General features: G+C 31.6%; 1 protein-coding gene across 1 annotated transcript; it reads right to left on the reverse strand.

Annotated features, from left to right (window-relative positions):
* Nucleotides 1–12,322: 12,322 nt before the first annotated feature.
* Nucleotides 12,323–23,291, reverse strand: LOC134235219 (octopamine receptor 2-like). Its single transcript, XM_062717355.1, has 2 exons — nucleotides 22,992–23,291; nucleotides 12,323–14,581 (listed from the first exon to the last, which is right to left on the reverse strand). Exon 2 carries the CDS (start codon nucleotides 14,053–14,055, stop codon nucleotides 12,460–12,462), a length of 1,596 nt encoding a protein of 531 aa, XP_062573339.1. The 5' UTR covers nucleotides 14,056–14,581; nucleotides 22,992–23,291; the 3' UTR covers nucleotides 12,323–12,459.
* Nucleotides 23,292–23,663: the final 372 nt, after the last annotated feature.

The raw sequence follows: 23,663 nt of genomic DNA on the forward strand, positions 1-23,663 counted from the left end.
ATATTTGTCCTCAGACCTAATCAAGTCGTATTTTCTTGGACAAAATCAATTTTGTCTTTAATGATTAAAAGGAAACCTGTAAATCCATTCAATTGACAGGTAGTTTGTATATACGCAGGTGAGGCCTGGTGCCACTAATTACACCAAAGTTGTCTAATACAGGGTGCATTGACCATTTTTAGCCTTTATGATTCGTAGGCTACAATTGATCATCTAATGAGACACACGACAGAAAGATTCTGAGTGATATGCTTTATGTTATTTAGAGAAGGAATCTTTCTCTAATTCAATCAGAGCTTGATAATTGTTTCAAGGATAAATAGTTATTCACCATCTACCAAATCCATTCTTTGTAGCAGATCATGATAGTCATTACAACCAAGGTTCCATTTTTCAGTAGATGACGCAGATGTAAGTTTGATTTATGCACGGCTGTGAGTTTCCTGGCCAATTATTGGGTTAAGATAATACCTTTAGTATGTTGATTGAGTTTGAATTAAATTATCTGCAGTTGAGTGAATATTTCTAAGTGGACCAGGATTAAGTTGTGGTCTATATAGAAATAAATCTTACACTAAGTGGAATACAGCCTATTGATACACAACTTCTATCAATATTTCTCTGTAAGATTCTAGAATCACCCAGTCTATCTTTAACAATAAAATAGTAAAAATGTTACAAAGAAACATGTTACGAAGTTCTTTGAGTTATATTGTTTCTTTTTCCTTGCCTTGGAAAGAAATCCAGAGGATGGTTTTGCATGGAAATAGCATTCAATAATTTTTAAGAGGATTCTTAAGTCGTAAAACTCACCCCTCCCCAAAAAAAAAAAAAGAAAAAAAAACTATGTCTATATACATTTTTCCAAATACATAAAAACCTGTTTATATCAGAGTCTGATACAGTAGACATTACAATGTTATTACAATATTGTTATGCTTATAAGAAACTTATATGTTTTCCTTACCAAAATACCAAAAGCACCGAAGACAATGAATTTTTAATAGGATACACTTTCTGTAGGCCACAGGTTCATTCTTGCAAAGCTTTTGTGATTTTATAGAAAGACAATATTTTATTTTTGGTATATGATTTATAAATTTCAAATGATCTTAAATTTGTTTCAAGTTTGGACATCTTCATATAGCTTCCAATTCATCCATTGCCCTAGTGTAAAGAGATTATAGGAAATATCTAATTGTTTGGATAGTATGACATTCTAATAAGTTCTTTTGGAAAATTAGAAATTGTGTTGACAGATTTAATAAGCAAGAGCTAAACTTTTAAAGGACGTTCTTCAACCCTTGCACCTGGCTCAAGAGGGTACACCCCTAGTACTTTATGACACTCCATTTTGTAGACTCCAACCTCAGCATTTTACACCAAGCTTTTTTGTTTGAGATTATGTGGCCTTCAGAATTAACACATCTGTTCAAAGTGCCAAGAAAAGCAATTAAATACCATTTTTTTAATTGGTAAAAAAATAATCTGAAGAACTCTAAAATATCAAGCAAAACATAAATCTGTCTAAACCTCCTTTAAATTGAGGTGTAATTTACTTTACACATTTAATTGCTGTCCCCATGCTTGCATTGGAAATGTGTCAAGTTGATAAATCATTTTTTCTGAAGACTTGTTGATTGAATTCATAAACTTCACTTTCAAGTGCCAGTCTAAGGCGATTTCACTGATGAAGAATATGGTATCATTCTCTCCGGGGATTGTGAGGAGGATATAAAGCCATTAAGTTGCTTCAGAGACTGCGCCAAAGCCAAGAGCAGTGAAGTGGATTCAATTTTGCTACTTGTAGTTTTGGGGTAAAAGATATCTTGATGTTAATCACGTGTTTGTCAGAAAAGTGTCCTTGTAATATCATTGGAGAGGATTTTGTTAGCTTAACTTTATTGGGGAAGCTTTTAGCTTAAAGCTCTGTTTGAGAATTTTTGGGGTTTTAATTTTATATAAGTTCCATGGCTTATTTTTTTCGTGACCTTTTTGAAGTATATTTTACTTATTTTACAATTATTTGGTTTTTCAAATATTTTAAAGAATTGGAGTCATCAGAAATTTATGTAGCTTGTATATATATTTTCAAATTTAGCATCTTTACAATATGAATATTAACAGCATTGTTAATAAGTAGAATTGTTTTCACAGATTGTAATTAACTATAAATTTGAAGAATCAAAATTTTCAGTTTATCATAAGTTTAAAAAATAATGAAAAATATCTTTACTTCTTCTGGCCTTCTTGTCAACTTTTATCAAGTAACCATTCTGTTTATTGGAAATATGGATGCTGTTGATAAAAGTATAATTAATAATTAGGCCTCTAAGCAATATTCAGTTATATAAACGATATAAATAAAAAGCAGCAATGTTTCATAAAAAAATAAGGCAAATAAAATATGAAGTTTTATTGTCATCTTTATTGATATTTGCTAGTAAACATTCCACTTTAGGCCTATATTATATAAAAGAAGATTATCTCCATGTCTGAATTTCATCGAGATAAATTGCAGAAATATTTTGTTTAAGTGGATTATATAACAGTCCATTTGAATGACAATGACATTTTAATTAAAAAAACTAACATTGACCTTGATCACTATCTTTGATTACATTACCTCCAGACTTTTATGACGAATGATGACGCAAAGTAAACATTTTTTCACCATGTTAATAGATGTGAAATTTAGATGTCCTGATTGCAATTGCCATACCACTTATTTTTTGGCCACTTAAGGCAGCTTGCTAACAAAGTTGTTATTCTCAAACATGAAAATATTTATATAGGCAAATTAAATTATTTTTGACACATTTTGTTCCCAAGTTTTCTCAATGAAGACAGAAGAATAATATAAAGGAACTGGAAAAAGAGAAATATCTCTTCATAATAGAAAATTAAAAATTTCTTAATATTAAAGATTTTGGTTTTTGAATGGTGAATAATATCAAACTACGAGTAAGCGATATTATGTTTTTATCATCTGTCTTTTGTAGATATGTTTGTTTGTTTGTTGTTTAACGTACATGTAAATCAAATGATAAAACCCCACTTTGATGTTTTTAGACCTATAAATACAAGAAAGTAACAAAAGCATGTACTTCTTTTCAAGTAAAAGTAGTACATGATCAAGTGTACACTTGCATTATGGTATTATGTCAATGACATTGTCAGCAAATACAATTTATCATTGAGTAAAATGTTTACTGACATTTTTTCCTACTAATTGTTAGTCCATTATTTATACACTAAATTGACAACGGATTTTGAGAGGCAAGTTGATATTTCCCGTTTAAAGTCATGACAAGGAGCACACGACTGATGTGATCATTTGATAGGGAAGCTCACTCCTTCATGGCACCTGATCCCATCTCTAATGTTTTGGAGGTCCGTGTTTGCTATGCTCCTATTTTGTATTGTTTTATGGACTTTTGATCTTAAATACTGTTCGTTATCTACACATGTTTCATGTACACTTTACTTCAAAAGAGATCTATTTCAACAAATCAAGGCTCAACTATATAAATGTATGACACTGTGGAGTGAAAATACACAATTTAGATGACATTGCAATGCTTTTAAGACGTTAAAACGCACAAGGCTTTATCAGTGCATTTTCCAAATATAGGCTTTGAGTTTATTATAGGTTACATCAATTCGGTCAATGCAGTACAAGATAATGCCATGCAATTAAAGTAAGTGCATTTGAAATTCGGTTACAAAATTTATTGTATGATTTTAACTTTTAATCAATCAACTGATATCTGTTAACTTAATTTATAGAATTAGAAAAAAAAACTTTTAAAAAATTAATTCAGCGTGCATAGTGTTGCATCTTTTAATGGATATACTACTTTGCCTTGCAGTATTGGCATCTTGGAAGCTTCATTGACCTAGATTAGGGATCCAAAACACATTTAATTCAATAGGAATACCGTACTTTTACTCTGGAGGCGTACTCTCTATTTTGAATTAGTCAAGACTATCCTATCTATTGAAGTTCATGTGTGATACTCTGTCAAGATATATTTATTGTTTAATGGCTTTCTGAATTGAAGTTAGGATCCTTTTTTATAGAATTTTCCTTTCAACTTGAAATTTAAAAAGGCGTTTTGGTGACACTTGTCACTACAACATAGGAGAATGTAATACCCTTATGGTTAATTTTGAGAAAATTTTATTAGGCATTCTTCAATATTTTGTATCTATATAATAAATAATGAACTTAATTCATTAATTCTATTTGAAATATTTATCTATGAGTATTTTTAGCCATCAAAAGATATATAAAAAGTCCGTTCATAATTGAAGAAGAAAAAATGAATTAAGATTTTAAGAATTAGGATAAACAGCAAGTAATTGGGTTCAATCCATATGTTTCCTGAATTGTCCATATAACTGTTCAACACAGAGTACTGGGAGGGTATTTGACTGTCAGTGACCTGTATGTGAAATGGATAGGATGGTCCTCTTTGAGAGTAACTTGATATTCATTTCCTCCTTGCTCCATTCAGATCAGTGCAGAAGGCAGCCTGTAATTACTGCAATGATTGCCTTCTTTTCTATTATCCCCTAATGTGTGAAGTTTGTCTGTTGTACTGAGGTAGTTGATCTCCTGAAAGTGACTTGAAAAGTCAACGTATTGCTCTTTCGGGCTGTCATCTCTTCTGGAATAAACTGTGGTCAATATTTGCATTATTTGTAACTGGATCACTTGATGTTTTTCACAACGTAGTTGGTATTTTAGATACCACATAATAACATGTACAAAGCAATAGGTATGAAATATTGGAATCTTATATAATAAAATCTCATATTTTTGAGGGTCAAATTTTCTTGGCAAAATTACCAAGCAATAGGTATGAAATATTGAAATCTTGTAAAAATTTTAATGGTTTAAATATATATTAACTTTTTACCTTTACCTAGCATACAAATTTGAAATTTTTGGAAAGGTTGACCAATATTAATGTTCAGCTTCCTGATTGGTTGCCAGCAGATTGCTATCCTTTACAATTGTTGCAGAGTTTATTAGATAAACCTTTCTAGAGAAGATTACCTGAAATCATATGTTGTTTCAATAATGGGGTACAGGATCCTCATAAAGAATTTCTATATATTTTAATAGAAATATAGCTCATAGCCTAAGTCTGGTTTTAATGTTGATTTGTCGATTTCTGCGTCTTAGGTAAAGATGCTCTAAAGAACAAAAGGTGTATATGATGTTTTGCGCTCCGTATATTGGAGAGTTATATACCTCTGTTTAAAAACAAATTGGATAAAATTATGCCAAATAATTTATCTCATAATATTATTGAAAACCAAGGAACATAAAAATTGTACATTTTTTGTTTATGTTTTATACAAACAAATCCTTGCAAAAAAAATAAATAAATAAAAAGTAGGCTTTTTGATATAATAGAAAACTGCTTTTGTATTTTGATAAAAATGGAAGTCGAAATTTTTCGTATCTTGTGTTTGGTCAACAACAACAAAATTACTTTGTGAAAAATCACTGATTCTACACAAAAGAACTCTTAAGTTGATATTAAAAGGATGCAGGAGTTCTGTATTGACAACATTTATATAGTCTTTAAAGACAACATTTATATAGTCTTTGACAATATTTATATAGTCTTTAGAGATCAAGGCTTTCAACAAACTGTTGGAATTCCAATGGACACTAATTGTGCTCCTTTGTGACCCTACCTATTTTGTGTTCCTTTGTAGCATAATTGATAAAAAAGACATCACAGACTCTGCCACATCTGACATTTAGATGTTTTACTGACAGTAAGTTTTTTATGTACATTTAGTATTATTCTGCTATCACTTGCATAAGATTATTAAATTTTCCAACTCGATTTATACTTGCTATGCTAAAAGATACAACAGTTTTGAGAGAGAGAAATTTACAGATAAGTTAATGCTATGGGGTTTTCAACAACCTAGTTTAAAGCCAGCATCATGTAAAAATTCTATAGTCATTATGAAATTGTTATCAATATTACATTTTAATTTTGGCTCATGTATATATTTTATTTTGATTAAAAGGCCTTTTAAAGATTTCATACTGGAAATGTATCGACATTTTAATATCAATTTGTCTAGAAATGCTTAAATTCTTTGCCATGGAAGGGGTTAAAGCCAGCATCATGTAAGTTCTATAGTCATCATAGTAACCTTGTTGATAAATATGATAATAAATTGGGTCTTGATTTGGCTTATGTATTTTATTTTGATTAAAAGGCCTTTTAAAGATTTTATTATTAAATTGACTACGGTAAGTTCGTATATCTCATCAATGCATATATATGGTTCACTACAGATTAGCCTCGAAAAAAAAATAATCATAAAAGTGTTGTGTTCAAATTGTTGTCATGATGACAGAATTTTATAGTTTGTATTTTAAGACAGATCTCAATGTTCATCATTTTCACCTTTTTTTTTTAGTTTTAAAGAAGATTATATATTTTAAGTTAATTATTAATAAATAATTAATCTAGACATGGGGCTTATAAGAGATTTATATACTATATGTTCAAGTTAAATTTTAATTTTTTTTTCTTGCAAATTATATTTATAGCTTGATCATGTAAAATATTTTTAAAATTCCAGTTTTTGGAGAGAGAGAGAGAGAGAGAGAGAGAGAGAGAGAGAGAGAGAGAGAGAGAGAGAGAGAGAGAGAGAGAGAGAGAGAGAGAGAGAGAGAGAGAGAGAAGAGAGAGAGAGAGAGAGATGAGAGAGAGAGAGAGATGAGAGAGAGAGAGAGAGAGAGAGAGAGAGAGATGAGAGAGAGAGAGAGAGAGAGAGAGAGAGATTGCTATTGTCTTGTAACTGTGATGCCTTTTGATCACAAGGAAGAAATACACTGTAGAGTGAAATCAGTTATCAATCATTACTTTAATTGTCGCGACTTCAAAAACAAAAAAAAGGTCCGTAACGATAAAACCGGTAATGAATTGTCGCTTTTCTGCGTTTTGTTTCATGTGGAAATTCCCAAAATAGTAGACTTCGACCTTAAACGCTTTCCGAGACAGATAATAAAGTACAATTATGTCAGAAAAAATTCATTCATGATTTGTTTTCTAATTACCCGATCAAGATGCCATTGTTTGCACATTTTTATCAGGCGAATCCTTAAAATATATAACTCACTACTGGAAGATTACTCGAAAAAAAAAATAATCATAAAAGTGTTGTTTCAAATTGTTCCTCAGGAATACATAAATACATACTAAGTACTTTAAGACAGATCTCAAGGATAATTTTCTTCTTAATTTGCATATACATGTACTTATATTGGTAATTATCTATTAATAAATAAAATCTAGGCATGGGGCTTATAAAGAGATTTATATATAATTTATAATTATTATATATATAATTATGATTATTATTAGTAACATGTCAAAATGATTTGCTTATAGCTTGGTGTGGGGAATGTTGATATGTTTTATTTTTCGTCACCTTTTCTTGTTATTATTGAGAGAGAGAGAGAGAGAGAGAGAGAGAGAGAGAGAGAGAGAGAGAGAGAGAACGGAGAGAGAAATATCTTCGTTTTATCTTAAAATATAAAATGTTCAATTGATATGTCGGCGTGATTTTATAATCTACCGTGATGTTTGTTAACCCGTCCATAGAGCTATAAACTACACGTTCAAAGAAAATCTTTGATAGAATATTTCAGCGAACAGCAATATTAATTGCTATTAATGCATAAGTAGGACAAATGATTCTAGAATCACAATTTCTGAAAGAGACAGCACCAGACAAACAGGATAACTTTTAAGTCTCATTTCTGCATTGAAGCCTTGTCTTAAAATTAATTTCGTCTTTGTAAATGGTTTGGCACCGAAACGTGCAAATTACACAAATACATGTAAAGCAGTTTTACCTGAAGATTAATCATGGTGATACTTTTTCTTTCTGTTTTTTTGATTATCATTAATTTTCCATAGTTAGAAAAATTAAGTTTATTGTAATGATTTATGCAATATATCTACATGTATATTTTAAAAATACCATGGTTATATTTCTTTTCAGAGGTCTCGCAAATAGCCTAAATATTCTAAAAGAACTCTAAGAGAGAAAGTTTGAGTTTTATGATATGCTACAGGTTTGTCACTATAATAAGAAAAAAATGCAATGAAGCAGCCCATTGTGAAATTTACTACTGTTTGATAAAATGCCTAGTGTGAATGATTAGTAATACCGGGTACATGTAATTTGTTTAAAGGGTGTCGGGTGATAATGACAAACAGTGACCAATCGCGATAAAAAAAATTCTGCAAACAATGCAAATTTCGAACAGCACATAGAACACTGCATCCGGGATTATTTGGAGTAAGCTTCCCCTGTTGTCTGGTCACATCTACCATAAGCCCATAGAATTAATCAGGTGGACGAAACATTCTTTGGTCAACATTTTTATTTAAACAAACGACTAACAATCGGTAAGAAACACACGTCAGCCAACATACGCCAAATGATAGAACTTTATCTGTTTACTAGGTCGTTATAACAACCATAGAGTGGATTCAAACGACATTGTTGACATCCCTGTAACATCAACTTTACTGTCAGTAGCCTGCATAATGTAGTCATTCGTTTGGTACCCACTCGAAGTTCAAGTTTGTTGGAAGACTTAGACGAGCTAACTTTTGATCTCAGTCTGTCTCACTTTTACCAAATTAACAGTTGAAAAGTCAGAATGAGATCAAAAGTGAGCTCATCTAAGTTTCATGTCCCCTAGGCCTGGCCCCGGGATCATGAAACATCATAATTGTAAGTCAAAATAAATCATACTTAAATGTTGTAAAAGTCAAGCGGATGAAAATTAAAATATGTTTCAATATTGGATCAAAAAAGTGTTATTTGAAAAATTTGAGATGAATTCAGTAATTAATAAACATTTCACAGGTGTTTGAAAATTTGACTATCGTCATAAATGAGCCATGCAGACTTTTAATGTAAACTTCAGAGTACTTTGTCTAGTGTTTTTGTTATTTTTAACAAAGTTATTTTGTTGATGACCAAACATATGATACAAAAAAATTCGACTTCCATTTTTAGTGAGAAATCTGTTGTATATGATGTCAAATTTGAAAAAAGGATTTTAAAAATTATAAGAAATATTTTTTTTTAGTTTGACCTCTTCCTTTTAGTTCGTACTTCTACATTTCTATTAATTTTATCCAAACCGAATGTTCACTGACAGACGGGCGTACACATGATGCATTTTTTCCATAAGATTAGCTACTGCTTTAATTAATAAAATAAGGACTTAATCCCTGCTCCCGCATGGTTTTCTGTATGGTTCGAGTCCACAGCTGGTACGCAGACTTAAGAAAATTACACTGGGAAAATATAGTTACAAAGTATTCATGTACTGAAAATGTTGCGTGTCCAATGTTTATCACCTCACTTAAATAAGAAATATACACTATTATAGTCATTGCTTTGATATGTATTTTGTGCATTTGTATCAACAGTGCGTTTGAAGAGAAATTAATGAAAAATAATATCGGTATTAAAAATGCATTTAACTCAATAAGCGATTAATGAAAGAGAGTCACTTATTAAGAAACCGAATATTTAGACAAATTACAAATTTTAGAAAAAATTTCAAAACTAACGCTTTCTCTTTCTTTCTCTCTTGCTTAACATACTTTTCTTTATTTATCGTTTAAAATTATGACGTACTGAATTAAAAAATGCAAAATTGATACTCACAAAACATTCTCTATTATGATAATATTATATAAGAGATTTGCATGTAAACAGTTTAATTTTAGGTAACAATAGACTAATTGAAGAAAAAATTATTTTACCAATTACTGAAGCGATTGCAGGCATGTCAGTAAACTATACTGAGACCTTCCCTATAGCATAATATGTTTTTATGATGATCCAATTTTATTTATTAATCAATCAATTGACTATCTATCTAAGTGTCGTGTGATTTTATATCAAAATCTATTTCCTATTTTTATGAGTCATGATGCTTTAAATTATTTTTGAACTTTAAAATTACTTAGAAGATTTTAAATGTGTTCTTTATTCAATATTTGTGTAGGAAGAAATGTCAAGGATGATACGGTGCCAAAAAATTCAGGACTCTTCTACGAAAGAGGTTATTTGTTAATTTATATGTTGCGTAATCCTATTGAATCAAAGTGTTTTTGTTATTACATAATTATAGTTGGTCGGCCCCGTTAAGCAAATTACAAATATAAATCTTTTTGACAGGTTTAATAATGTTTATTCAATAAATGCAATGTTGAAATTAAATATACTGGTGTATGATATATCTTTGTAGGAAAATCCTATTATCATCATGTAAAGGCAAGTAATGTTGAGCGTTCCATTCTTGTTATGAACAGTAATAATGATCTTAAGGTATCCAAAAAAACCTACATATGTATTAACGAATTTTATCTTGCTGAATGCATTGACAAGAACAAAAGAAGATGAATTTTTATGAATATATTTTGGGGGGAAAAGTTCATCAGTCCAATGTTTTTAATTATTTTAGGGTGTTTCCATCAACGAAAATTGTTAAAGTTGTTTTCAAGATGTGTAATTAAGCAATAAATGGAGTTGTTACGTTTAATTATTTTGTTCTTGACCCAAAGGAACTTATTTTCATACGGAATCGGAATATGGCGTTTAAAGTGCCCTTCTTGACGTGTTGATTTGTAAAAAACAGCAAGGCTCTTTTCTAAAGCTATTTGTCTCTCAGCAGGTAAGCGAACAGAACACGAAGGACAGAACAAATCGAACACGTAACGAGAAAATGAAAGTGAATACATTTGCATTCACAAATGATACCATCTCAATTAAGTAAAGGTGGAGAGAAAAAAAACAATAATTTACTCAATATTTCCCCCTTTTATCACGAAAATGAATAGATAGACAACAATTTTTCTCTGCATTCTAATAATAAAGGTCGGCGTCATCAGACACATATGACTAGTTCAGTTGTACTTTTAAAAAGAATACAGACCTTGTTGCACTGTTTGATTTATGTACACTTTTTGTAAGGTTCCCCATTTTCGTGAGCATATTCCCAAGGTAGGGAGAAGTCAAAAAGGTGCCAAGAGAAATATGTTTCTTAATGTATATTCTCCCCCGTAAACAAATATATAAACACTCTTGTTCGGTATGAGAAATTTTCAAGATAGTTGTTGATTGATAGAGAACATTTTCATTTTGTTTTTGTTCATTATTCTCAACACTGTTTTTACCCTTTCTTTCTTGGTACACTAATAATAACATATTTTGAAAAGCAACTCAGTTTATATCATTTGAATATAATTGGAAGTTGTTCATACCAAAAATATAATTTACTGGGGAAGTGGAATCATTTAACGGTAATTTTGAAGTTGGCATAAGCCATACTTTAACTCTCAGGTATATAAATCTATTTTAGAATTTCTGAAGATGTCTCATTAGAGCTTGTATTTCTAGGCACTGTCAGGAATTGCCCTCTAATTATCGGGTACAAATCTGTTCCCGAATCTGTTAAGTTCTCCTACAACACACATCTCTGTCAGAAATCATATTCTTAATATCAGCTACGGATATGTCCCTGAACCCGACAGGATCGTTTTATTTCTTAAAAGTTGAATATATTTGGACACGATGAAGTTTAAAATAATTTACAGCATATTTTGAATCACATGAGCCTGCATGTATTCCTTGAGACTTTTTCACGAACCATTGTCATAAAAATACAGTGTGTCACAAATGCATTCTTTTTTGAATGAACGTTGTCCGTTTCGACTCCATGAAAAAAAAAAGGAATCATTCTATCATGCCATTGGCTGCCAATGCAAATCCATATATTTTATAGCCTAACACTTTGTAATTTAATTCCCATGAATTTAGAAGTGGGGTAGTTAAAGCGGCAGAAATGATAATATTTATTCCACATCTTTAAGACTTTAATTTGAATATATGTTCAAAAAGATATTACTATAACAGACGGGCTTTTCAGCAGCAAATTACTTTAAGAGTGTTCTTCTCTAGATCTTTCAGGCTCACATTTGTAGAAATACTTAACTGTAATCAGAAAACGTTCACACCATCACGTTCCTTCGAACCTTTATTATTTACCTGAAGACAAATCCGAAATACAAAATACCGAGTATCGAACTTGTTCTATCGTGTTTACAAGCTGCGTTGCATGTGACAGATTAATGTAATCACAGTTAAAAAAAACTTTTCCTCTTAACAATGTTCTTGAAATGTAAATCTTTTCTGTTTACTCCAGGAATTTGTAAACCATGTGAAATACATATGTAATATACACGGTAGTTACATCAAAATTCTGACGATGGATATACGCAAAACACTGACATATTCTATAAATATTCAACGTTATAGTTAATCTCAAAATTCACTGAAAGACTGTGGTATCTGTAACCAAGGCTCCATTTTACTATCATTTCATAGCCTATTTCTTTGAGGATGTTCTTTTTCTAAACCTAGAATGATCTTGAATGCCTGCCTAAAATCGTCATTAAATAGTGTGTACAACACGGGGTTTATGCTGGAGTTGACATAACCCAGCCAAATAATGGAGGCTTGGATGTGTACGTTTATGTAACACGTGACACAGAAACTTCGTATAAGATACATAAAAAGGAAGGGGAACCAGCAAAACAGGAAACACCCCATCACTATCGCCATGCGCTTCGTTGCTCTCTGCTCTCGTAATTCGTATTTGGTCTTTATTCCTTGAATATGTTTAGATTTGGAATTTCGTTTTTTAAATGTTATTGAGATCCTTTTCTTCGATGGTCGTTTGGAAACGTCACTGTTTGTGTTTTTCAATTGTTCTTTCTCTTGGGTTTCCCCTGTTTTCTGGGTACAATCACACGTTATGCCTTGGATAGTTTTGTTAACATTTACATCAAGTAAACATGGTTGTTTTTCGTCTTCTGTCCCCTCCTCGGTTTGACTTTTACAGATGACGTCTGGTAAAATACAATCACTGTAATCTCCCTTCTCGTTAGTTTTTCTCCCACTGTCCTCATGGAGGACATTTGGTTTTGACATACTGGAATTGCCGATAGGCAAGCTTGTATATTGCTTCTTTGTTACTGGGCTGATTTGAGTTGCTTTGTCAGACATTTTGACTTGAGTGATTGGTGTGCCGCTCAGGTCAATTTGACTGTTTTCTTCTTGTAATGGACAGCTGTCATAGTCTTGATCTATCATGTTCAAATTGATTTTAAATTTTTCCTTTTTCAATTGCATTGTCTTCATTCGCTTTCGTAAGATAACAAAAATTCTGAAGTACAAAAAGAGCATCAAGATCGCTGGTATCACAAAAGACCCCATTGCGGAATAAACAACATATCCTTCTGTCTCGAACAGCACACACTCGTATCTCTTTGTGTCTATATTGAATTTGTAAAGATTTGGAATCATGTCTCGCCATCCAATAAAGGGGGCAATGGACACAATTATAGAGAAAAACCAAACCATAATAATATAAATCAGTGCTCTCAGTGGCGAACGACGCTCAAAGTACCACACGGGGTAAACAGTGGCCGTATAACGGTCAACGGCAATGGTCACTAATCCCCATATCGAGGCGGTACAGTATAACACATCGATACATAACCATATTGGACACATTATTTCACCGAATACCCAGTATCCTAGAAGGTCATTTCCGATTGAAATAGGTAACACTGTTAAAGCCAGCAGCATATCACTCATAGCAAGGTTTCCAATTAAACAGTTGGACATGGATCGTAATTTCGGGAACCGGTACAACGCCACCCATACTAATCCGTTCCCAAAAATTGTGAAAAAAGTGATTATGGATAACAAAGCAGCCACAAAAACGAATGAGACAAAGGAGTGAAAATTTAATGAACAGACGGGGTCCGTCAGTGTCCACTGTGTGGTGTTAGATCCACACGGAAATAAGCTGTCCTTTTCTGTTTTATTCATATTAATCGTCATTAAATCCGTGACCACAGTATTGACAGACAGAGTCTCCATCTCATTTGTCTTCCGTGTGCTGGACATTTTATCAGGTTGCTCTGATTCCGTGGTTACTGATACCTACATCCTGAGAGCCGCTCCTTTAACGTTAAATAGAATTATCTTGGACTGTTACCGACACCTTTCAAAGACCCAGCGATTAATTTTCTATAGGTCCTGAGCCAGGATCAATAAGATGTTGGAGAGCTTTGATCTAAATAAAATCCAGATTTTACGGTAAAGATGTTCCGAAAAGTGTCTGAAGACCTTTAGATTCAATAAATGTCAGACCTAGAGTACAAGACTTGTCAATTTATTCCACGACTTTCTGTCACATGCGCCTTTTGTCAATATGCAGTTCGGTAAAAAAAAAGAAATATATTAGTTGTTCTCTTAGATAGTTGTTTTGTAAGAGGGTTCTTCAAGTGTTTCACTAGTAGATTTTTAAAGGGCAAATTCCATAAAATCGATTTCTTTTAATTTTGTTAAACGAAGGGTCCTCCTGGGGAATTGGCTCCGAATTCCAAGATGGGTGGTAGCCAGCAGCTAATTTGGTGACATCACAGGTTTTCTAAAAGTATGAAAAACAAATTGAATGAAGGATGAATTTATTTTTGAAAAGAAAACATAACTTGAATACCTTAGATACCTTAGCAGGAAGTCAAACTTGTTACAATTTCTTATTTTCACTTAAAATAACACAATTTCTTTGATTTATCTATGTTATACGTATAAGAATACATTCTTATGTTAGGAAGTGTATTTCGGGGGGTAAGAATTGGGTGAAAATTTCATCAACGCGTCTTTCTGGCAATAAGCAATTCACTTAAACTGCCAGAAGTCATAAAATCTTAGAGAAATATTTAACATTTCTTATAATAAAAATTGTACGAGAACTGATCATTGGTTCTGAAGAACTATTCATCTGCTGCCCATAATAAATCAACATATGCAACTTTTATTGCTTCTTTTTATTTCACTCATCGTTTATTGAAAGATGTTTATTTCAGTTACATAAGAAATCTACATAGGCAAGACTGCCAAGAACTAACGAGGGCGTGAAAGCGTCCGTCAAATGGCATTTCAAATACGAAATGAAATCACCAGATGTTGTTACTTTTTTATCGAATGTTTATTCTGTTGATTAGGATGGTGTTATGCGGCGGAAATAGTTAAAAACGAAGTGTTTTTCAAATATACTCGCCAGACATTCGTAAAGAGAGAGAGATCAAAACGCAAGTTGTCTTCGTACAATACTTTATATGGGTTATCCTGGTATCAATCTAGTCACAGTAGAATTGTATTTCTAAATTTATTGTTACCTTAATTATTTATTTGTTTACAAATGTATATGAAATCTAAATCTATATGAAGTCTGGATTGCCAAATTTTGTCTTTCATATGATCCTGTATAATTTCTGTGTATTTGTATTATGTATGATGACATGATACCAAATAAATACTACCACTACTTTCCACACTGATTTGAGGATCATATATTTATCAGTGTAGTATCATTCAAACTATAAGTACTTCAGACGAAAGAAAGAAACTAACACAAATACCAAAAGTTATCGAAAAAGTCGGTGGAATTGATACTTGGATTCAAAAAGTGTCTGCTACATGTATAGTCAAACAGCTTTTCAAAATATTTTGTTAAGATATAGAGAGAAAGAGAGGTTTAACGAATGTTTTACACTTTAAATACAAAACAGAACATTGACTGTTTTAATTGAGAATTTTTTTTTCTTTAGATGACGTTTAATCAATTCGTGTACGTCTTTGGATAACTGTTCATAACATGCTTAAGGCAATGGAAGACAACTAGTCGTAATTTCAAAAATATTTCTTTTTCGAAAAGTTAAAGAACAAAATCAGAAATTTATCTGAATGCTTTAGTAATTCATACTGCATTTAATGTTTTTTTTTTTTAATGTTTCTTAGAGAAAATTCGGTCAGGCTAGAAAAAGTGTTCTTCAGTTTTATACACAGATTGAGAACATTACATTCCGGCCTATTCAGACACACTGAGGGTTCGAGGGAGGAAAATTGTTGTCTTGAAAAAACATTCGGTAATAAAACAGTACTAATGTCACAGTATGGTGTCGTTAGATGAATTTATCTTGCTGAAAACCCGTTTCTTTTTCTGCTCAGATGAGTCGAAATAGAGAATTGATGCTGCCTGCCGCAACTCAAATGAAAAAAAAAACGAATTGCGTTAATAATTAAGACGAATGGATATTTGAAAAGAAATTATAATGTGTCTGTAAATAAATGATTTTGTTTTTTACATTAATTTTTTTCTATATAAAGCAAAATTTATTAATCAAAAGGTTAAAAGGAAATGTTATCATGCTTATCCTTTTTTCTGTTAATTCGCTATAAATAAATAATTATTGCTCATATCTAACTATCAGTTGACTAACACTTACAAACCCTTACCCTGAAATTTTCCTTTATAAAGACAACTACTATTGGGTGTGGGGATATAATCATGATAAATAAATGCTTAGATAAGATTTCAAGAAACACTTTATTAACCTTAACTCCTTTAGGCTTAATCATTTGCTCCATACACTTATAGAAGGCGTACACTATCGAAGTACATGTATATTACAAACAACAATCTTGTTGGCATATAAAATTACTTCCATTTCATGTAAGTGAATTGAATTTGAGAATATATTTGCTAATTGGTAGACTGCAATACAAGATATATATTTTGATAATTTTTCAATCACGTCTACTTGAAGCTACTTAGTTTATAGGTTAGGAGAACTAATAAATTGCGATACAGTAGAAGAATTTAACGATCATACATGCACAGAGAAATACAAAGCAAACATTAATCAAAAATGCAGAGCAATAGAGACACTTATGACGGAGTTCTAAGCATCGATAGTTCTATAATTGTAGTCTTCATTCTCCGTGAGAAATAAAAGTACTCATTTTAAGAAACCAGGTCTGCATTGACCGAATTCTTCAACTTAATTGCTGAATCTCATGATTTCATTGATGAATATCTCTTATAATGAAATATAAAGAATTCGTACAGAACATCGAATTCAGTGATGAATATTTCATTTAATGTAATAAAAAGAAATCGTATAAAACACCCATCTCATTGATTTCAGTGTTGTCTTTACAGTTACTCATCTTTTTTTTTTTATTTAATCTGACTTACAAATATAACATTGTTCTATTAAGCACCATGCGTTACTAGTAGTCGAAGAAGAAGAATTTTGGATTTTAATAAAAATAATACATATTATTTTATACTTACTCACAACAACCCCACCTCGCTGTGTGCGGCCCAAATTTACTAAGCCTTATTTTATAAAGGTGTTTCCGATCAATGAAATATTCATTTCGTGTTTAGGCCAGTCTCTCTCATAAAACAATTCATAAAGACAAGAATGATTGCTATGTCATATGTTCCTTTGATGAGGGTATCCTTACCTCTAATACCACTAAGCCTCTAATGAAGCTTCAAAGCTAACTTTTGGCATAAAAATTATGACACTTAGCTCGAACTAAAGTATATATTCTATCCTTTCTTGATTTACGAATCCTTGAAAACCAACATAATTTCTAGAATGGGTTATTAGTATATCGAAGCTCTGGATGATAACTATGGGGTATTAAAAATTTAAGAGGTGAGATTGATTGATTTGTTTTGATTTCTTAAGATTGTAAAGGAAGGAATTTGTTTGATATGGTGAAAGGATTACATGGAAACAACTGAAAGAAAAAATAAGAACCTTTTTTTTTTAAATTGTTTTGCTCAAGTGATTTAGTGCCTTGAAAGGAAAAGGTTTCAATAAAATGTTAATTATGATTTTTGAAATTTGCTTGGATACTTAAGGAGAGATGATACAAACAAATTTTTGTCAAAAGACATCAAAATAACAACCTGAGCCATGTTTTTATAAGTAGTACAAATAACTTTCACCGCGTAGTTTTTAATTTTTGATTGAATTTTTTTTTTTTTTTACAAAAATGAGATTTGAAGTAAAAAATATTTGTGTTGATTAATAAGGATGGCCTCAGAGAGGCAGAATTTTGAACATCACAGAAGGTTTACAATTTCTTTTTATTCTAGAAATTTATTATCTGCATCATTTTCAATGAAACTAGGACAAAAAATATATACCAATCCAGGCATACATTTTTTGTTTGTATCATCTGTCCTTAAGATATCAGTTTGATATAAAGATGATACAAAACCAAAACAAATAATACAAACCAAGGAAATGGATGCCTGGATTGGTATATAGTTATGGGTCTCTTTTTATTGCAAATATATTTCTCAAATATTAAGAAATTATAAACGTTCTATGATATTAAAAATTCTCCTATTTTGCAACCTTCCACATTTTCACTTCAAATTAACGTCTATATAAATTACATTTGTTGAAACAGACAATACAAACTTAAAAACTACGTTTCTTGCCCATTTGGAAATTGTTTATTTTGCCTATATACTTGTTCACGGACAACTTGATACTAAATAAATGTTTGCCCTTTCTCTTTCCGTCTTTTTTTTTATGCTGATTGATAAACTAGATCCGTAATTGATATTTTATGATCTGGGTATCTGTCTTTATGTATTAGAAGCCCCATTCACTGGCCTGTGTGTTGGAATGATAATGTAATCATATTACTTTTCTTGTAAAATTGGTTTTCATTTCTGTCTGACGGAAAGAAAAAATATATTAATCTGATCCCAAAACGCTGATACGGATTTAAAGGACAATTAATGTTTTTCTCCACTTAACTGCATAAAAATATGCATATCTTCGAGATTCTCCCCAAATAACTAACTGTATAATAGTGTTCTCTCTTTCAGTAGAAAACCCTTTCTTTTGCCATTTTTCTCTTGCATAAATTGCAGATCGATTAATGGATATTTTGAAGTCTAAGGACATGTGCAAGCTTATCTTGTTTGGTCACCGGATACTTTAAAGTAGAGGGCTTTTGGATTATAATCCACAATGATATGTCGCTGGACTTTATCGAAAGGGGCATTGCTAAAGACTTCAAATCTTCAATAATATTCAGAGTAGGGATAGGATAGCTTTAATTAAATCTGAAAGCAGATTAGAACATAATACTCCAAGTTAGATAATGGATATAAAATAACGCTGAAAATGATACATATTTGCTGCTGGACATAAGTCAACAAGATTTTCAAGGTTTTCGAATCTCCCTTACTTATATTTTGTTGAATTGATTTGCTTCAGATTTATTAAATGATATTAAAACGATTTATCCTCTACTTAAATGAGTTAACAAGTTGTACCATTGATGAGTCGGTATTGTATGTTGTCTAAACACTAGATTTGCATTAAAAGGACTCTTTGAGTAAGAAGTGAGTCCAAAATTCCACTGTAGGACATAGAGTCTGAACCTTCGGATGAGACCTTATAAATCCAACTGCAAAATCTTCGTAGTTGCTGTCAGAAAAAAACCGTCATTGCTCAAAGGCCGTAAATGTCGAGTACAGACATAAATCTGCAGACCTTCACCGAAAAGTGGTGGCGTCTCATTGTGAGAGAAAAATTCTTGAAGGGACTTTAAATCAGTAAACAAATATTTTGAAATCATCAGCATTAGACATTAAACTCACACTCCAAAAAGCAACTTGAATGTCCTTTGTTTCTCCTACAACCTATGTAGTGTACTATCAAGAATCTTATGTCATAGACATTAACCTTTTTTCGATATATGGGAATGCCATCATTTATAATCAAGTTTAAGAAGATATCAACGACAGAAAATGATTTAAGCGATTCGGGTTCTTTTTCGTAAGTCGCAATTTTTCAATTCTGTTTCCTATTCCTTGTTGCCTTGCAGATGACCATAAATTGTCTGCCAATTCCACAGACCTTATTGTACTCAGACAGATAATTTTTTTTTATTCCTCAAATGCTGCTTCTTCTTTTAAGACACAAGTATTATCTCAACTGTTTTAGATCTGGACCCCGAGTCATAAAAAAGTAGAGGAGCTCTATTTTGATCTCATCTTCCCAATAAATATTCCTTTTGTAAAAGCGAGACTCGCATCAAAAGTGAGCTCCTCTACCTTTTTATGGGCATGAGCCTTGATTTTAATTTTAGTCGATGAAATACGTTTACTTATGTAACTGATAAAGAATGTAGCTTGTGCTTTTGCGACACAACAATAAGGTATATCTAGACTTAAAACATTGCTGTGACGTCATGCCTTTGTTCTTGCAGATAAAAAAAATCTGTAGCCGTCCGATAATAATAATTACCAGTCTGATAATATATTATCGGACGGCAATGATAACAAAATCGGACGGTATTTAAATCAAAAAACAAACAAATATTTTGAAATTAAGCATTAAATTTCTAGAAACCCCCAATAAAAATGTGAAGAAAAAAATTCAGCTTTGGAAAGCTACAACCAAGGAATGTAGTTGCTACAAAATAGCAAATCCATGAAAAAAAGTTTAAACTTTCCACAATATTATACTTGCCATCTTTAAAACAATTTTTGATACAGCACTTTGAATAAGCGAATTTAAATCCAGAAAATGATTTAAGCGATCTCTTATTTCTTTTTGTTAAGATGGCCACATTTCTAAAATCTGAACTAAAACTTCAGGGTTCGCATTTTTTTCTTTGGTGATGGTTATAACATCTGCCGAAATTATGTCAGTATCAATGTCAGTATATGCACATCATATATAAAATTTTTCATTCCTCCCCCCCCCCCCCTTCAAAAAAAAAACAGAAAAAATCTTTCTCAACTGTTTTGCTAAACTAAACGACTGCCATTGAATGAATGAAATGAAACAACAGTTCACTCACTTTTTTACTGTCTCATTTCTTTTCCTTTTGTAAAAGGGTAGAAAACAATGGGTACCTGAACTCAAATTGTGAGCTCCTCCAGGTAACTTTTGGACATTTAAATGGCAATGTTTTAAAGATATATGCCTCATACGTTTATATATAACTGATAAAGAATGTAAGCCTCAAACAGTCTGATAATTTTACATATAGAACAGTATTCGGCATATATCCATTACTTCTGTAGGTTTAGCATCAAGTCTTCCATGAATAGAATAAAGTGTCAGGAAGAGAAATATAGAGTATTTTGTGCTCTTGTTAAGGAGAGCTTGAAATGGAAATAAACATTGTGCTGTTATAGCAGTATACTGTTTGGCATTATTTGTATTGTGTTTCCATAATAAAAATAATAATAGTCTGTGATTAGCGTAATTTAAACAATGATCTATTCTAGAAGTTTGGAAAACATGACACATTCGATATTACAGTTATTTGCAGATGGAAAAAAAGTATACTCACAAGTGCTGAAAACTGAATTCTAAATACTTAACCTATATATGTCCCCGATATTAAAATACCCTGTCATTTCTTGTTTCTTTAAAGCCCTGAACTCTAGTTAAAGGAACATTGCTTTTCTATAGGGATCGTTCATTATTTCGCATGTGTTAAATTCGTAAATGTATTTGATTAATGTATGCATCCGATAACTGTTGCAAAAAGTCGTGATTGCTGTAGTCTCGTATTGTCTCATAGAGCATAAACCTCTGAACTTTTACAATTGATATTCCACATAGAACAGGAGGCTTTTTGTCACAGTTTAATGGCTATTTACGTCGCTGATGACTCTTTACTTGTTCATACCGCATTGATCAAACCATTACAATAGTACATTTATGACATTTCAGGTACATATATCTATAAGCAGTACTATTTCCTTTTATAAATATCAGTCGGGAAATCGATTTAATAACATCTATTCGGGGTTTTATTTCTGAAACTACTTGATTTATGCTGAATACCAAGTACGTGTATTGTTTGTTTTAAGATTCGGATAATGTTTGAATTGTTCAAATATAAATTTGATGTTGAAAAAAAAGACACTCACTATTTAATTATATAAATTTTTAGAATTGCAACAATATCAAGATGAATAGGTAACTCATATTAGGTCCCTTCTCATATAATGAAGCATCTAGTAGCATATAATTATAGTTTTGATGAAGTAGTTTCTATTTAATCAGATCCTAACTTTTAAAACCTTTCTATCAAGTACAGGAGTTTCCACTAAAAGTTTAAGATGGAAAACCTTAGTTAATGATTTTCACCCACAAAGGAATTGAAAGACCTCAGCATCATTCATGCGAGCCGCGTTAAATTGTAGTCTTTAAAAACAGATTAAGTTTAATTAGCTGCTTCTTGTGTTGGACGCAAACAATTCCCCCTAAGTGGAACTACAAAACATCCCCCAAAAAAACCTGAAGAATTGTAGTTAAGAGTTAAACAGTGTCTAACCAACACGAAGTTTAAGTACACAAGTGGGTCCACGGGAGGTAGGATCTAACGCTACAGCAGTAGTAATTGCTAGTAAATCATATTTGATGTAGCTTCCGAAAGCATTCTTGAAAAAAATACATGGTATATTGATTGAATGACAAAACACGTCAAACTCAAATCCAGGTTGATTTCCCAATTTTCCTCAGCTTCTGTCCCGCTGAGCACATGAAATTAAATACATTTCACATTTAATATTTCCATTTGTTCAAGTGGTTAGGGTGTATCTGATCTGAATGTGTAATATTATAACACATTTAATATGCATCATCCTAGCAGTTGGTTAGAGAAGTGTTTAAAAACACTTAAAATTCCTAAGTTGGCAAGGAAATCGGTTCATTTAATGCATATAAAAGGTAATTTGATTAGTTTGAATTATGTATGATAAATATTTTAAAGAAGCCATTACAAATACTTATACATATAATGATTATATCGCAGATCTATATAGATTTATTTCCCTGATTAAATAATTGAATTCCAAATTTCACACAATTCACAATTATGTTCTCTTTTGATTTGAACAAAAATTAATTTAATTGGTTATTTATATTGTACCACGAATAATTCCAATGATAAATGAAAAATGATAAATAAACAATAAAATGACTTACCTTTATCAGATATAAAATAAACAAACAAAATATCCTGCACTTGCACAAGTGAAGTAGTTCTCGATTGGTTTATTGGAAGCTGTGTCAGTATACTTATATACGACAGTGTTACGTCACAATTTAACCTTAGATGAACTTCAGTGGTCAGCCACACTTTCCCTTTACGGTGAGTGCCGCAACAAAAGTGTTGACGGCTCTGGATCGCTCCCCTCAGTGGCCGGCCTGGATATTGATCCTCAAAGGTGATGTTTTGTTAATTAACACCTCGTTAACGCCAGGATCGAATATCATCAGATTAAAAATTTTTGTTGTAGACACAATATATTAAGATGACAAATGCAATTCGATTTATTCCTTTAAAATGACAAAGTTGAAATTGTTATTTGCAAGATGTTTGATAAATCCGAAATATTGGAAATAAACTTATGCATTGTCATTTGTTCATTTTCAAATCCACGAATTAAGTGTAATATCCCAAATTCTACACCAATTTTCATGAATTGCTGACAGAAATATATCATACTGTTGCCTAAAACAAGCCAATTTCTTTAAAAGGACTACCGTACATTGGTATGGTCGATCCTTTTTTACTGCTAAACATAAACCATAACTTCATCTCGTCTCCTGCATATTTATTATCCCATAGAAAACATATGGTCGGAAGGGAAACAT

Source organism: Saccostrea cucullata, unplaced genomic scaffold (assembly GCF_032062105.1).
Source record: "Saccostrea cucullata isolate Sc308-1 unplaced genomic scaffold, CSIRO_AGI_Scuc_v1 ctg3794, whole genome shotgun sequence".
In the NCBI taxonomy this organism is placed as follows: Eukaryota; Metazoa; Mollusca; class Bivalvia; order Ostreida; family Ostreidae; genus Saccostrea; species Saccostrea cuccullata.